This window comes from Macaca fascicularis, chromosome 3, assembly GCF_037993035.2.
Source record: "Macaca fascicularis isolate 582-1 chromosome 3, T2T-MFA8v1.1".
Classification (NCBI taxonomy): Eukaryota; Metazoa; Chordata; class Mammalia; order Primates; family Cercopithecidae; genus Macaca; species Macaca fascicularis.
Genome location: NC_088377.1, coordinates 7,561,418 through 7,576,223, shown reverse-complemented (window position 1 = coordinate 7,576,223; position 14,806 = coordinate 7,561,418). Strand labels below are relative to the sequence as shown.

The 14,806-nt window shown below is 41.3% G+C and overlaps 2 protein-coding genes across 11 annotated transcripts in view; one reads left to right on the top strand and one right to left on the bottom strand.

Annotated features, from left to right (window-relative positions):
• Positions 1-14,806, bottom strand: part of LCA5L (lebercilin LCA5 like) — a 44,490-nt gene that overhangs the window by 3,801 nt on the left and 25,883 nt on the right. For 6 of the 7 annotated variants that reach the window (XM_074033992.1, XM_074033994.1, XM_074033991.1 and 3 more), the window contains 4 exons: positions 12,605-12,742; positions 3,313-3,397; positions 1,531-1,634; positions 1,241-1,358 (listed from right to left, as the gene is read on the bottom strand). In XM_074033992.1, the coding sequence (XP_073890093.1) occupies positions 1,241-1,358; positions 1,531-1,634; positions 3,313-3,397; positions 12,605-12,742 (445 nt within the window). The remainder of the gene's footprint in view (positions 1-1,240; positions 1,359-1,530; positions 1,635-3,312; positions 3,398-12,604; positions 12,743-14,806) is intronic. The other variant, XM_074033995.1, reaches the window with a different exon arrangement.
• Positions 1-14,806, top strand: part of GET1 (guided entry of tail-anchored proteins factor 1) — a 60,440-nt gene that overhangs the window by 29,669 nt on the left and 15,965 nt on the right. The gene's annotated exons all lie outside the window — the stretch shown is intronic.

The following is a 14,806-nucleotide window of genomic DNA, read 5'->3' as shown; positions in this document are numbered from 1 at the left end:
TCTCGGCCCTAGCTCTCTGGGGCCTGCCCAGAAAAGCCCTGCCAGATCCCAGGATGATTCATGACCTCACCCACTGACTGGGCCCTTGTACATCCAGGGGAGCTGAAGCTGGAGTCCTTTTCCTGGAAGTCTTTATTCAAAAGTGGCAATATTGCCCTTTGCTCAGCTGGATTTGAATAATTTGCTACTCGGTTTTCCAAAGCTGAATATATTATTTAAGGATACTATTATGAAATGAATGTTTGTGTTCCTCCCTCCCAAATTTCATATGTTGAAGCCCTAACTCCCCAGTATGGCTATATTTGGAGACTGGGTCTTTAAGGAAGTAATTAAGGTTAAATGAGATCACAAGGTTGGGGCCTTCATGATGGAATTAGTGTCCTTATGAAAAGAAACAGTGGAGCACTGGTGCTCTCTCCCTGACCCTCCTTGTGCAAGCACTAAGGAAAGGCCACATGAAGACATAGTGAGAAGTGATGCATCTAAAGCCAGGAAGAGAGCCTCAACCAGAAGCCAAAGGGCTAGAACCTTGATCTTGGACTTCCCAGCCTCCAGAACCATGAGAAAATAAATAAATGTTGTTTAAGCCAGCAGTCTATGGTATTTTCTTATGGCAGCCCAAGCAGACGAATATAGCTATATATAGACAGGGAGCTGTGAGGGAAAGCAAGGGAATGACTGGCCTAAAACCCAAGATGGTGGTTGTTTCTGGTGGGCAGGGTGAGGGGATACGATTGTGAAGGGCCCATGGGTGTTCCAAGGAGCACTCATGTACTGTTTCTTAAGCAGGGTACTGGGTACACAGGTGTTCCTTTTATTATAATTCTGGAAACTGTTTTATGATTTTTTTTTTTTTTTTTTTTTTTTTTTTTGAGATGGAGTCTCACTCTGTCGCCCAGGTTGGAGTGCAGTGGCATGATCTCAGCTCACTGCAACCTCTGCCTCCTGGGTCCAAGTGATTTTCCTGCCTCAGCCTCCTGAGTAGTTGGGATTACAGGTGCACACCACCATGTCCAGTTAATTTTTGCATTTTTAGTAGAGACAGGGTTTCACCATGTTGGCCAGGCTGGTCTCAAACTCTTGACCTCAGGTGATCCGCCCACCTCAGCCTCCCAAAGTGCTAGGATTACAGGCCTAAGCCACCATGCCCAGCTGTTTTACGTGTGCTTTATATACACATATAGTAATTCACAACAAAAAAAATCCAATAAGACAGACTTTAAAAAGTTGTTAAAATTACCTTCATATTTTGTCTTAGAATCCTCTTGCTTTGGTAGTTTATTGACACAGTGAGGAATTTCACGATTTATTTCAGTTGATTTTTCTTTACGATTCATGTTTCCTGTTGCCTTTTTACCCTATGATTTAGAAAAGCAGCAAAAACACATTTTGGGGGGTCTAGATAACTTTAAATTGCATTTTAGTCTAACGATTACAAATACTTTTCACATAGAACAAGTGACTGTAGCCTAATTTATTTTTCTTAAGACATGTTTAATTAGACACTGCAAGATTCCAAGTTTGCTGTACCTTAGTTGTCAAAGGTGGAACATCTGATTTTTGGGTTCCCTGGTGTCTCATACTTGTGAATGGCAAACTTTTTCTGTCTGCTTGGACTGATTTTGTTGAAGAAACTATAGAACAGGTAGATTATATGTAAGAAACATATTTTACATTTGGATGCAATATTGATTTTACATATAAAATAACATTAATGCAATGTAATAATAAAGTAGACTAAGTATACTAAGTATTTTCTAAATATTCTATATATATATAGCATTTGCTAAATTTCCTGTTTTTCCCTTCAGGGCCCTTGCTTTGTCTTACTTTGGGCCCCACAGTGTTAGAGTACAAAACAAGTAGGTGTTAGGATAAGACAGTGTTGCTGTTGGAGGACAAGGCTGTCCTTTGTGGATGGGATTCAACAAGGTAGACGTGTAATTGTGAGAGGCCAGGCCACCGAGCCATCCTGTGGCAGAGCTCTTGATTATCAGTGGTTAGACTGTCTGTGCTAAAGCACATGACCGCTAAGTCTAGACTGCACTTGCCCTGAAAAGTGAAGGAAATTATATCTTTTAAATACCCCCTTGGTTGATTCATCGTCTCTATTATTCTAGATTATAAGCCAGAAGCAAACAAAGGCAGGCAAGGAAATTTGAGGTTGTTGCATCTGGAAGTAAACATGTAGCTACTTCTTCTAATAAAACAGGGCTGAGTATTCCTATGCTACGTGTGAGTCGAATCTGTTGCTGGGAGATCTTGGGGGGAAGTGCATGTGGTCTTGAAGGAAAGAAGACTCTTCACCAATGAGAGGTATACACTAATGATAGTGGCATCAGTAGAGACGAATCTCAAAAACATGATGCTGAACAAAAGAAGCCAGATACAAAAGGGTTCATGCTGTGGGAGTCTACTTACGCGAAGTTCTAGAACAGACAAACTAAGCTATTGTGACCAAAGGAAAGTCAGTGGTTGCTGGGTGAGGTAGGGGACTACTGACTGCAGGGACACGAGGAAGCTTCCTGGGGAGGTGGAAATATTCCATATCTTTTTTTTTTTTTTTTTTTTTTTTGAGACAGAGTCTCGCTGTGTCACCCAGGCTGGAGTGCAGTGGCCGGATCTCAGCTCACTGCAAGCTCTGCCTCCCGGGTTTTTACGCCATTCTCCTGCCTCAGCCTCCCAAGTAGCCGGGACTACAGGCGCCCGTCACCTCACCCGGCTAGTTTTTTGTATTTTTTAGTAGAGACGGGGTTTCACCGTGTTAGCCAGGATGGTCTCGATCTCCTGACCTCGTGATCCGCCCGTCTCGGCCTCCCAAAGTGCTGGGATTACAGGCTTGAGCCACCGCGCCCGGCCAAATATTCCATATCTTGATTAGGGTGGTGGCTCCATCGGTATAAGCATCTGTCAAAACCCACTGAGCTGCGTACACACTTAAAATGGATGCATTTTATTGAGGTAAAGTATACCCCAATAAAGTTCATTTTGAAAAGCCATACACTGGCTAACAGATACACTTAGAAAGTTCCCTTTTTGGCAGACATTTTGCTTCAGGCTGAAGTTATCCTCTTGCTCCACCTGAAGAAAGGACATAAAGGGCTGGGCTGAGGGTGGGAGAACAGGAAAGCATTTCTCTTCCTTTCTAGCCATCTCATCATCTCAGTCTCATTATTCTTCTAGAATCACAAAATGTATTTTAATGCCTAATGAAGTGATTTTTGAAAATATCCATTATTTTGGCTACATAAATTAGGACAATCTGACTAGATACTTAAAAATAGATTTTGAGCAAAAGTAATTAAAACATACCTTTTGGATAGTCCTCTGTGTCGTGTAAATTTTTAAGTATTCGATGACTATAGATGTTTTTAATTTCAAGCTCACGATCCTTTTCCTAAAAAGAACCACAAAACCAATTTTTCTGTAAATGTTTGCTTTTGTCAACCCTGATTTCTTTTTTTTTTTTTTTTTTTTTTTTTTGAGACGGAGTCTCGCTGTGTTGCCCAGGCTGGAGTGCAGTGGCTGGATCTCGGCTCACTGCAAGCTCCGCCTCCCGGGTTTACGCCATTCTCCTGCCTCAGCCTCCCGAGTAGCTGGGACTACAGGCGCCCGCCACCTCACCCGGCTAGTTTTTTGTATTTTTTAGTAGAGACGGGGTTTCACCATGTTAGCCAGGATGGTCTCGATCTGCTGACCTCGTGATCCGCCCGTCTCGGCCTCCCAAAGTGCTGGGATTACAGGCTTGAGCCACCGCGCCCAGCCCCAACCCTGATTTCTTTTAAAAACAATTTAAATGAGCTCAGTATCCTCTGAATACAATCTATAGATCTTAGAAGAAACAGAAATAGGCCGTATCATCCTATACCATTCCTGACATCAAAAAGTACTAGCTTTTTAAACAAAGTGACACATTATTGTAATTGGGACAGTATTTTTGAAAAGCCTTGCAGGTAAGCTTGTTCACTGTTTTCCTTCTGTCCTGTGGGCCTTGAAGTTTATGAAATATTCTTCTGTACTGTGCCCTACAGTAGCCACTAGCTATATGTTGTGATTTCATTTAAATGAAATTAAATTAAAATTTAGGTCGTCAGCCACACTATTTGTATTTCCAATAAGTGGTCAGCAGCTGCGTGTGACTAGTGACTACAGTATTGGACAGCACAGGTGAACATTTCCGCCATCTAATAGAAAGTTCCATGAGACAGGGCTACATCTAGACAAGGGCAGTGGGGGAAAGCCTAGAACAAGGGTATCATTGTTCCATTTTAAATTTCAATATTGACTTTTTTGAGTCTTGGCAAAACAGATGTTTTGAAACCTTAACTTGTTGAGGAACAAAAAAAGGGTTTTTATTAAATATCAAATGCTCCTTCTCATATGTACACCAGGAGGCAAGAAAGGCTTTGGACTCACGACCATTGAATTTTAGTAACAACCATGGTTAAGAGAGGTGGGCATATATGAAGTAAGGAGGAAGGAAGCCAGGGATGTCAGAGTGTGACAGATGTGCATGTGCACACATATGCACATACACACACACAGAGGTGGGAGAGAGAGAGAGAGAGCGCGCGCGCTCGTCTCCTTGTGCTCCTTAGGGTCAAATCTATGGGCCAAGGGATATTCAGGGGGTAAGTAACATCTCTGCAGTTTGGGAAAGTCTCAGTGCAAGAGGCCTCAGTGTGGTCCAGGAAAATTGCAAGCCCCGTAAAAAGCGCCTCCCTGCCCCATTCATCATGGAGCTAAAGTAACGTGGTATTGCTCAAGTGGTAAGTCAGAAAGGGCTAAATACTGTCTCCAGGTCAGAGACTGTGCTTCCCTTCCCTGTGCAACCAGTGGGACCTGTGGAGGGAGCTGCACCTGCTCTGGAGTCCTTAAGGTTACAGGTCCAGGTGCTCCCATAGCACAGGCTTTGCGATAGAGAATCTAGCCAGAGATCAGATGGAGGATGCATCTCAGAGCATTTGCATCAACAGTCAGCAAGGGAAGATCACCAGGATTTATTTGACCAGACGGAGAAGAGGCCAGGAGTTTTAGCAGCCACATTCAGTACACATCAGACAGGGTCCTGGGAATTTAAGAGCAGTCACTCATCAGGAGAAGCAGGTGTAGAGAGGGGCCAGAGGGCAGAACACAGACCACAGGCCTCTTTTCCGCTCCACCAAGAGCACACATATGTTTTCTCTCATGCCCAGGATGCCATCTCCACTGAGACAGAAGACAGGCATGAGGAAAAAGTCTGCAAGTCTACGAGACAACCTAGCATAAGACTGTTTGGAGTTAGAAGAGACTGTGATGAGCTTGTATCCATTTCTCCTTGTCCAACTGCCACCCTCATCCCTAATTTGTGGGACTGGAGCTCATAAGGAAGTATGGCTCAGTTACAGAAAATAAAGAACATGACATATTTTTGTACCTGAATTGTACAGTGTAGGTTTTCTACTCATTTGAATCACAAAATTAGTTTATTATCAGAGGTACACAAAGGGATAAAACACGAGAATACTAATCTTTTCTAGAATTTAAGTTTCTGGAGGCAAAAATATTAACAGTTCATCTCTCTTTTCTTATTGTGGTAACACTTAGCCAAAAGAACAGTAAATGCTGACAGTTAATCACCATGAAAAGTTGATCAGGTATATTCTGGATAATAGCTTTCAGATGAAGGATACTGTGTAAAACATTTTAGAATGGTTTTTCATCCATACTGGTTAAGAAACATTTTCATATTTACAGGGACAAATTTTGGTTACCTGAAAAATTCAGTTCTACCTTTTGATTTGGTCTGGACACTTGGAGGTCAGCAACAGAGAGCAGGAATGAGGCAGAGCAAGAACAGAACAAGGGGCTGCCACAGGGGCGGCGGGGGTCAAATGGAAGCAACCTGGAGGATAGTCCTCCTTGAGGCTTGGAGCAGAGCTTCAGGTTGGGCACCACGACAGAGCTGGGCCAGAAGTCTAACACAGCAGGCTGGAACACAACCCGGGAGACTCGTGTAGTTGGGTTCAATCAGTCAAGGCAAACAAGAAGACAGCCCGTGGCTGGGAATGTTCATGGAATGCTCGTGGAATACTCAGCGCAGAGACTCCCTGCAAGCGCAAGGGTATCAAGTAAGAGTTAAAGGGGAAGTTGGGTCATGGTGTGGAATCATATTAAGGTCAGCGTTGATGGCTTGCAGAACTTAGATAGAAAGCACTGTCTTAATGCAGGAGTGTGACTGTAGCCTGGGTATAAGACGGGTGGCAGTACCTCATGTGGGAGCTGTGGAAGGCTGATATCCCTCTTCTTACTTCGGCTCATACTCCAGAAGTGGGCCTAGACCTCGGTGTGGGATGACTTTGAAAATGAGTTTCAAAATAAGGAAACGGAACTTTTGACCTTTGGGACCAGACTCTTCCAAGCTCAAACAATGACTTTCGTTAATGTGGCAGACTGTATTTTCCTAGAATTCCCACGACAAGATTTCTAGTCCCATATGCTCTTCAAGGACCTTGTGACACCCTCCCAAGAGGTGGAGTTCACTGCTTGAACTGCCTAGGACCACCTTGTCACTGCAGAAGTGATGCTGTGTGACTGCCAAGGCTAGGTCATAAAAGGCAGTATTGCATCTGTCCGGTTCTCTCTCTCTCTGTCTCTCTCTCTCTCTCTCTCTCTGTGTGTGTGTGTGTGTGTGTGTATCTGTGCATATTTTAGTTTGTGATTGTCTATGTTTGGTTTCATTAATCTAAAAAAAAGAAAAACCCCTTTTTTATCTTCCAGAAATTCTTTGTTAGATCTGGTAGTTTTGGTATCCTTTCTGGGATTCTGGATTATTTTATTTATTTTTAGAGACAAGAGTCTCTCTCCGTTGCCCAGGCTGGAGTGCAGTGGTGCCATCACTAAAGCCTCCAACTCCTGGGCTCAAGAGATCCTCCTGCCTCAGCCTCTGGAGTAGCTGGGATTACAGGTGTGTGCCACCATGCCCAGATAATTTCTAAATTTTTTTTGTAGAGACAGGCTTTGTTCTGTTGCCTTGGCTGGTCTTGACTTCTTGGGCTCAAAAGATCCTTCTGCCTCAACTTCACAAAAAATGGTGTAAGCCACCATGCCTGGCTTGGAGCGTTATTTTAAAAATACATTTTCTTTCATTTCTATGGGGCTTTGGCAGGGAGGGACAAAAAGCATGTGTTCGGGCCACCTTCTTGATCTAGCCATTTCTACTCTTTTAAAAATGCACAAAATATGTAATCTCAAAAACATTTTTCCCTTTGAAACTTTATTATACAAATTAAAAAAAAATATATATATATATAAAGTAGAATAGTACAGTCAACCTCCATGAGCCCATGCCCCGGCTTCACTAATGAACAGCTCATATCTGTTTCCCACTCTCTCTGGCCCCACTCCCCAGCCCTGGCTTATTTGAAGCAAATCTAGCCCTCTAATAACTTATTTCAGTATCTGTAGCAAACAAGGGTATCCCTTTTAAAACCTAACTGCAGTGTCTTCATTCCACTTCCCCCAATCAATAATTCCTTCACATAACCAAATATCCAGTTTGTTTAACATTTTCCCCATTTTCTATCATTTTTAAAAGGTTTGAATTAGAATCTAAACAAGGTTCAAAACACTGTGACTGATTAATATATCTCTTACTGTCTTTTAATCTATAGGTTCTCACTCTCACCTCTTATTTTTTCTGCTTTGCTACTTAATCGTAGAAATGGGGGCATCTGTAATGCAGTTTCCCACATTCTCACACTGCTGACTGCATCCCATCCTGAGCATGTTCACCCCTCTGCTTTTCAATTGGTAGGTAGAGCCCAGTGTGTAACCAGGTTTAGGTTCGGTTCTTGGGCATGAGTAGGTGGTGGTGTGTACCTCTGTCAGGAAGCGCGTATCTCTTTTGTGATACTAGGAGCCATTGATGATCATTGATTAGAGCCATTAATTCATTAGGAGTTTCCAAAATAGTGATATTCTAATCCTGTCATTCCTTCTTCATTATTGAGTGGAATGCTTTTATAAGCAGGATCTTATCCCCTCACAAATGATTTGGTTACTCTGAGGAGTCGTTCATACAGGAAAGGTAAAAATGTTTGCTTCTTGTCTTCTACTGACCAGTCTTCAAAATAGCATGCTGTTCCCTAGCATCCTCCACAAGTGACTCATCACTGAGGCGTTTAGTTTTTTAAGTCTCATTATGAACTGTGGGTTCATTTGATAAGTTTTAACCCGGGCAGTTATCTTCATTGATCCTCAAATTTCCCCATCTTTGGCCACTAGGAACCTATTCTAGATGGGCCTGAGTCCTTTTGATACTACCCTAATGGTCCTTCATAGCTTCCTTGCTTTTGTATGACAATACGTTCCAGGCCCATCTAATGTATTTCCTGTACCAGAGCTAGAATTTTTTAGGGAGCCTTGGTTTGTTTTAGTGGGATATGGAACTTACAGACCATAACCTGGGTGCTGGGGGTATTCATTGCTCCTGGTTACTCTGAGAATATTGCATACTTTCACTTCAGATCAAAATCAGGACTATAGGATTTTTATTTGACTCTCTCTTCTGTACTTTTTTTTGTCCATCCCCCAAATCCCAGTTCTCAATGACACCACCATAATCTATCAGGAGCTGTATCCCATAAGATATACACAACATTCTCAAAACAACAACGTCACCATCATTACCAACAATATCATTACTAAACAGTGTCAGATTTTTTGTAAAGTTATTTGTGTCCTTACAGTGTATCTCACTGGCCATATGCAATGACATTATGTGTTTTGAGTCACTTGGAATGACTTCCTTCTGTGGCTTTGTGCCACCAATAGGATATAGTCAGCATTCCCTGTTCACAGGTTCTGCATCCTGCGGTTACAAAGGGCTAACTGTATACACATTTGGGTTCATCTGCATTTTACTTTGGATATTTAGGGATATTTTATTTTATTTATTTTATTTTATTTATTATTTATTTTATATTTTAATTTAATTTAATTTAATTTATTTTTGAGAGAGTCTCACTCTGTCACCCAGGCTGGAGTGCAATGGCATGATCTCAGCTCACTGCAACCTCCGCCTCCCGGGTTCAAGCGTTTCTCCTGCCCCAGCTTCCCGAGTAGCTGGGATTACAGGAATGCGCCATCACACCTGGCTAATTTTTTTATTTTTGTATTTTTGTAGAGATGGGGTTTCACCATGTTGGCCAGGTTGATCTTGAACTCCTGACCTCAGGTGATCCGCCCACCTCGGCCTCCCAAAGTGCTGGGATTACAGGCATGAGCCACCGTGCCCAGCTGCTTTTTAATTTTTTTTTACATTTAATTCTGCTTCATACTTACGGAAAGATTTACATGGTTCCACAAAGAAATCTAGGTTCTAGAGCTGTCCCTTCTACTCTATTCTCTTTTTTTCTGCTGTTATCCTATTATTGGTTTCTTTTTTAAATGTAGGCAAATAAGTGGATATATTTCTGTTGCTTCCTTTATCTTAAGTAGGATTGTATTAGTCCGTTTTCAGGCTGCTGATAAAGACATAACTGAGACTAGGTAATTTATAAAGGACAGAGGTTTAATGGACTCACAGTTCCCTATGGCTGGGGAGGCCTCACAATCATGGTTGAAGACAAAGGAAGAGCAAAGGGACTTCTTACATGGCAGTGGGCAACAGAGGACTTGTGCAGGGGAGCTTCTTTTTATTTATTTATTTTTTATATATTTTTTAAGACAGTCTCGCTCTGCCGCCCAGGCTGGAGTGCGGTGGTGCGATCTCTGCTCACTGCAAGCTCCGCCTCCCGGGTTCACACCATTCTCCTGCCTCAGCCTTCCAAGTAGCTGGGACTACAGGTGCCTGCCGCCATGCCCAGCTAATTTTTTGTATTTTTTAGTAGAGACAGGGTTTCACTGTGTTTGCCAGATGGTCTCGATCTCCTGACCTTGTGATCCGCCCGTCTCGGCCTCCCACGGTGCTGGGATTACAGGTGTAAGCCACCGCCTGGTGGGGGAGCTTCTTTTTATAAAACCATCAGATCTCGTGAGACTGATTCACTATCACCAGAACAGCACGGGAAAGACCTGCCCCTATGATCTAATTACCTCCTACCCATCCCTCCCATGACATGTGGGAATTCTGGGAGCTACAATTCAAGGTGAGATTTGGGTGGGGACACAGCCAAACCATATCAAGGATATTACAGTTTCGTCTGCCTCCCTTTCTTCACTTACCAATGTATCCTAGAGATTATTCCATAGTAGTGCATCAAGATTCTTCATTGCTATTTACAGATATATAGATATCCATTGTGTGGAGGTACATTTAATTTTCTTTTTAAAAATAAATTTGGATCTTACTGTATATAGAATTTTCTATCTTTTCATTAAGCATTTCTTTAAGTATTAAGCATTTCTCTGTTAAAAATGATTATTTTTATTTTTTATTTTTTTGAGATGGAGTCTTACTCTGTCACCCAGGGTGGAGTGCAGTGGCACAATCTCGGCTCACTGCAGCCTCCGCCTCCCAGGTTCAAGCAATTCTCCTGCCTCAGCCTCCCGAGTAATGGGATTACAGGCACACATCACCATGCCAAGCTAATTTTTATATTTTTAGTAGAGCTGGGGTTTCGCCATATTGGTCAGGCTGGTCTCGAATTCCCAACCACAGGTGATCTGCCTGCCTCAGCCTCCCAAAGTGCTGGGATTACAGGTGTGAGCCACTGCGCCTGGCAAGAAATGGTTTTTTTAATGGCTGCATATTATTCATATTCATATGTCTGCATGAGGAAGCACAAAATTTATTGTAAAATTCCCCAATTGTGTCTCCATATGGGTGTGTGTTTGCTGTGACCAGGGGATCTTGAAGTCTCTTCTGTTAGATTTCTCAGCTAGCTGCAATAGCCATGCCTATGTTCTGTGTATTCTTTTTCAAGTTTCCTGGAACTCCATAGAAAAAAGGAAAATAACTCTTTTTTCTTCTTTACAAAGGGATAATTTTCTTTCTTCCATCCTCCAAATCCCAGTTCTCAATGATACCAACATAATTCATCAGATGAATTATCCAACTCGTCCAGCTCCGTCCAAACTCCTCACCCCCCAGTATTCTTCTCCTGTCTCTGAGTGATCTCAAGGTTCCTGGGGAATCTAAATTGCCTACTTGTCATAAAATAGTTAAAGATCAGGCTGGGTGTAGTGGCTCACACCTGTAATCGTAACACTTTGGGAGGCCAAGGCAGGAGGACTGCTTGAGCCCAGGAGTTTGAGACCAGCCTGGACAACACAGTGAGACCCCATCTCTACAAAAATTTTAAAAATTAGCTGGGTATGGTGGCATGTACCTGTGATCCTAGCTACTTGGGAGGCTGAGGTGGGAAGATTGCTTTAGCCCAGGAGTTCGAGGCTGCAGTGAGCCAAGATGGTGCCACCGCATTCTAGTCTGGGCAACACAGCAAGACCCTGTCTCAAAAAAAAAAAAAAGGGAAATTATTGATATGGTGCTAAATTTCTTACGTTAATATCCTAGCCCCCACAGTGATACTTTTATGACCTGGGTCTTTTGGGAGGTGATTAGGTCACAAGGGCAGAATCCTAGTGAATGGGATTAGTGCCCTTGTAAAAGAGGCCTAAAGGAGCTCTTTTTTGCCTTCCTTAAAAATAAAAAAAGTTAAAGATCCTTGTCTTAAAGAATCAAACTTAAGATTTATTAGTTGAGGCTTGAAACTGAGTGTTTCTTAAGCATCTTATCTAAATTGTTGGACATTTTACCAATCTTGAAGGCAGAAAGATAGCAAAAAGCCTGATAAAATATTTTTAAAAATTCTTATTTTTAAAGCAGTATACATATTTTTAAAAGACAGTTTTTCAAACACATTTGTAAGTAAAACTAAGATAAATTTGTGAGTCATTAAAATATATCTTAAATATTACATATTTTTAAACATTAATTTTGAGTTACATTAAAATGTTAACAAATGCTATATTAACGTGATGAAATAAGAATGGTAACAAGAAGCCTTGTTAATGAATAGACTATATTTTTCTAATCACAGTACACATTCACCAAGCTGTAACTTATTCTAATAATTGCAGATCCTCTGTTCATATAATTGTAGGGAAAATATCTGAGAAAGATATTAATGAAGTTACATAATTTAGGCCAGGTGCAGTGGCTCACACCTGTAACCCCAGCACTATGGGAGGCCAAGGCAGGTGGATCACTTGAGCCCAGGAGTTCAAGACCAGCCTGGCCAACATAGCAAAAGCCCATCTCTACTAAAAATAACAAAAATTAGCCAAGCGTGGTGTCGCATGCCTGTAGTCCCAGCTACTCAGGAGGTTGATAAGAGAATCACTTGAACCTGGGAGGCAGAGGCTGCAGTGAGCCGAGATCATGCCACTGCACTCCAGCCTGGGCGACAGAGCAAGACTCTATCTCAAAAAAAAAAAAAAAAAAAAAAAGAAAGATAAACAGAACTGTGGATGGGGGCCCAGGCCCCCTGCAAAGGGGAGAGGGGACTTTTGTATATATAGATATAAAATAAAAAATCACTTAAATATATAATGGGCATAAATAGTTCATATATTTCGGGAAACAGAATTTCATTCTTACATTTTGTTTTAAAAGAAATACCTTAAGTTTTTGTTGAAGGTGTTTTACTTCCACCTGCAGAGTCTTGGTAGCTGTTTGAGCTGCTAAAGTCTTCCGAGTCTCAATAGCCAGCTGCCGACTAAAGGCTCTGCTGTTCAACCTCAGTTGTTTTTCCAAGCTCTGAAAACAGTATATATTTTAACTATTCTGCAACCAAGTTAGTATATTAACAACTTCAATTATCATGGAACTAACTACATTTATAAAAAGTGCACATTTTCAATACAATTTTAGTGAATGGCTTATATAGGGGACATATATTAGAATGAAGTATAACCGAAAGCCCCCAAATCCCAGATCCCAGCTCTAGAGAACAAATATCACACGTTTTGAGCCTGTTTTTTACATACTCTAAAATTTGATTTAAAAATTCTTTTTTGTTTTTGAGTTGGAGTCTCACTCTGTTGCCCAGGCTGGAATGTAGTGGTGCGATCTCAGCTCACTGCAACCTCCGCCTCCTGGGTTCAAGTGATTCTCTTGCCTCAGCCTCCCGGGTAGCTGGGTTTACAGGTGCACGCCACCACACCCAGATAATTTTCATATTTTTAGTAGAGACGGGGTTTTGCTGTGTTGGCCAGGCTGGTCTTGAACTCCTGGCCTCAAGTGATCTGCCCGCCTTGGCCTCCCAGAGTGCTGGGATTACAGGCATGAGGCCACTGTGACCCACCCGATTTAACAATTCTGACCAGATCCTGGAAATCAGTAGACATCATGGATGGTCATTCCCAGACAACAGAAACTGAATGTTATAAAAGGGACTCAAACCACCATATCCATCCACACTGATGGACTATACGGCAATGAAATGACTGATTTAACTCAATAGCCATCCAAAACATATTCATCTGCTCTCGGGAATGAGAACTATTTTATTGAGAACTGTTAGATCCGGACTTGACAGAAGGCTTACCAAAAGGACTATTTGTTTTTGTTTTAACATAAAGTAGGACCTCCTCCATTATAACAGCAGTACTTTCCCAGACAGGAAAAGTGGAAGACATGGAAAGCTAAAAGGGGGAAAGAATCACTAAAAATACCACTCCCTAAAACATTCATGTTACAGAAGTCACATGTTTTGGTTCACAAAACAGTTTTCCTCCACTAAATGCCTACAACCAAACAGAAATTTCTCATACTTGATAAGTGCTTTTTGTATCAAAGAAAATAGTTATGGAATTTGTTTTGGTTTTATGTACGGATATAAAAACATGAACTATTTAGATATATATATATAAAAATAGATTTGCTTTTGCATGACAGACATACGCTAAGATGAATACAATATTACCTAAAAGGCCAAATAATATCACTTTGGTATACAAGAGTGAAAAATGAGGTTGCTCATTATTTTTCTGTAGATCACATATCAATTTCATGTGAAAAAAATTTTTTGGAAAATAGAGAATTTTAACAACGGAAGAAATAATTGAGATAAAAATGTGGAGGAAATGAACCAGATATTTACTTACTTCAAGATCATAGAAAATACTTGTGTTTCAGCATCAAATATTAAATAATTAAACCCTAAATTAATTCCATTTATGTTTATGTCCAAACAGACTCAAACTATCTAATGTTAAGACATGCAGGAGAATTCTTAATATGGTATCAATTCCTTCTCCCAAGTCATCTCTTATAATGTAATCCCCAGGCTTTTGACAACCATGTACCATTGAGGAAAATTAATCCAGTCATCTCTTTAATTATTTTAATTCCTTTTCCTTCCCTACTACCAGGAACATTATCTGGGAAAAATTGCTATTTTGAAAATAACTACAAATGTTTGTGTGGTAATGCCTGGCCAAAATGGTGAGGGAGAATGCAAAAGGTACTGAACAGATGCACTGAGTAGGTTTTTAGGGAAGTAGCCTTTTAATCAACAGATTAAGGTAGAGGGTTGACTTCAAAGAGGTTTCACGTAACACAATGCGATCTTTAAAGCACAGGGAAAAAGTCCCTTAGCACTGTAGCTGTACTCTCTTAGAGAATGGTCGTGTCCACATAAACCAGCCCAGCCACAGAGTGAACTCTTGTGCAATGGTCATTTCCACATAAACCAGCCCAGCCACAGAGTGAACTCTTGTGCACTGCAACAGATGAACATTTCTAGTTTGAGCTGCTTCTGTTTTTCTTTCAAACCCTGCCCTCTATTAGACAATAATTATTTAGTGTAGCATGACAAGG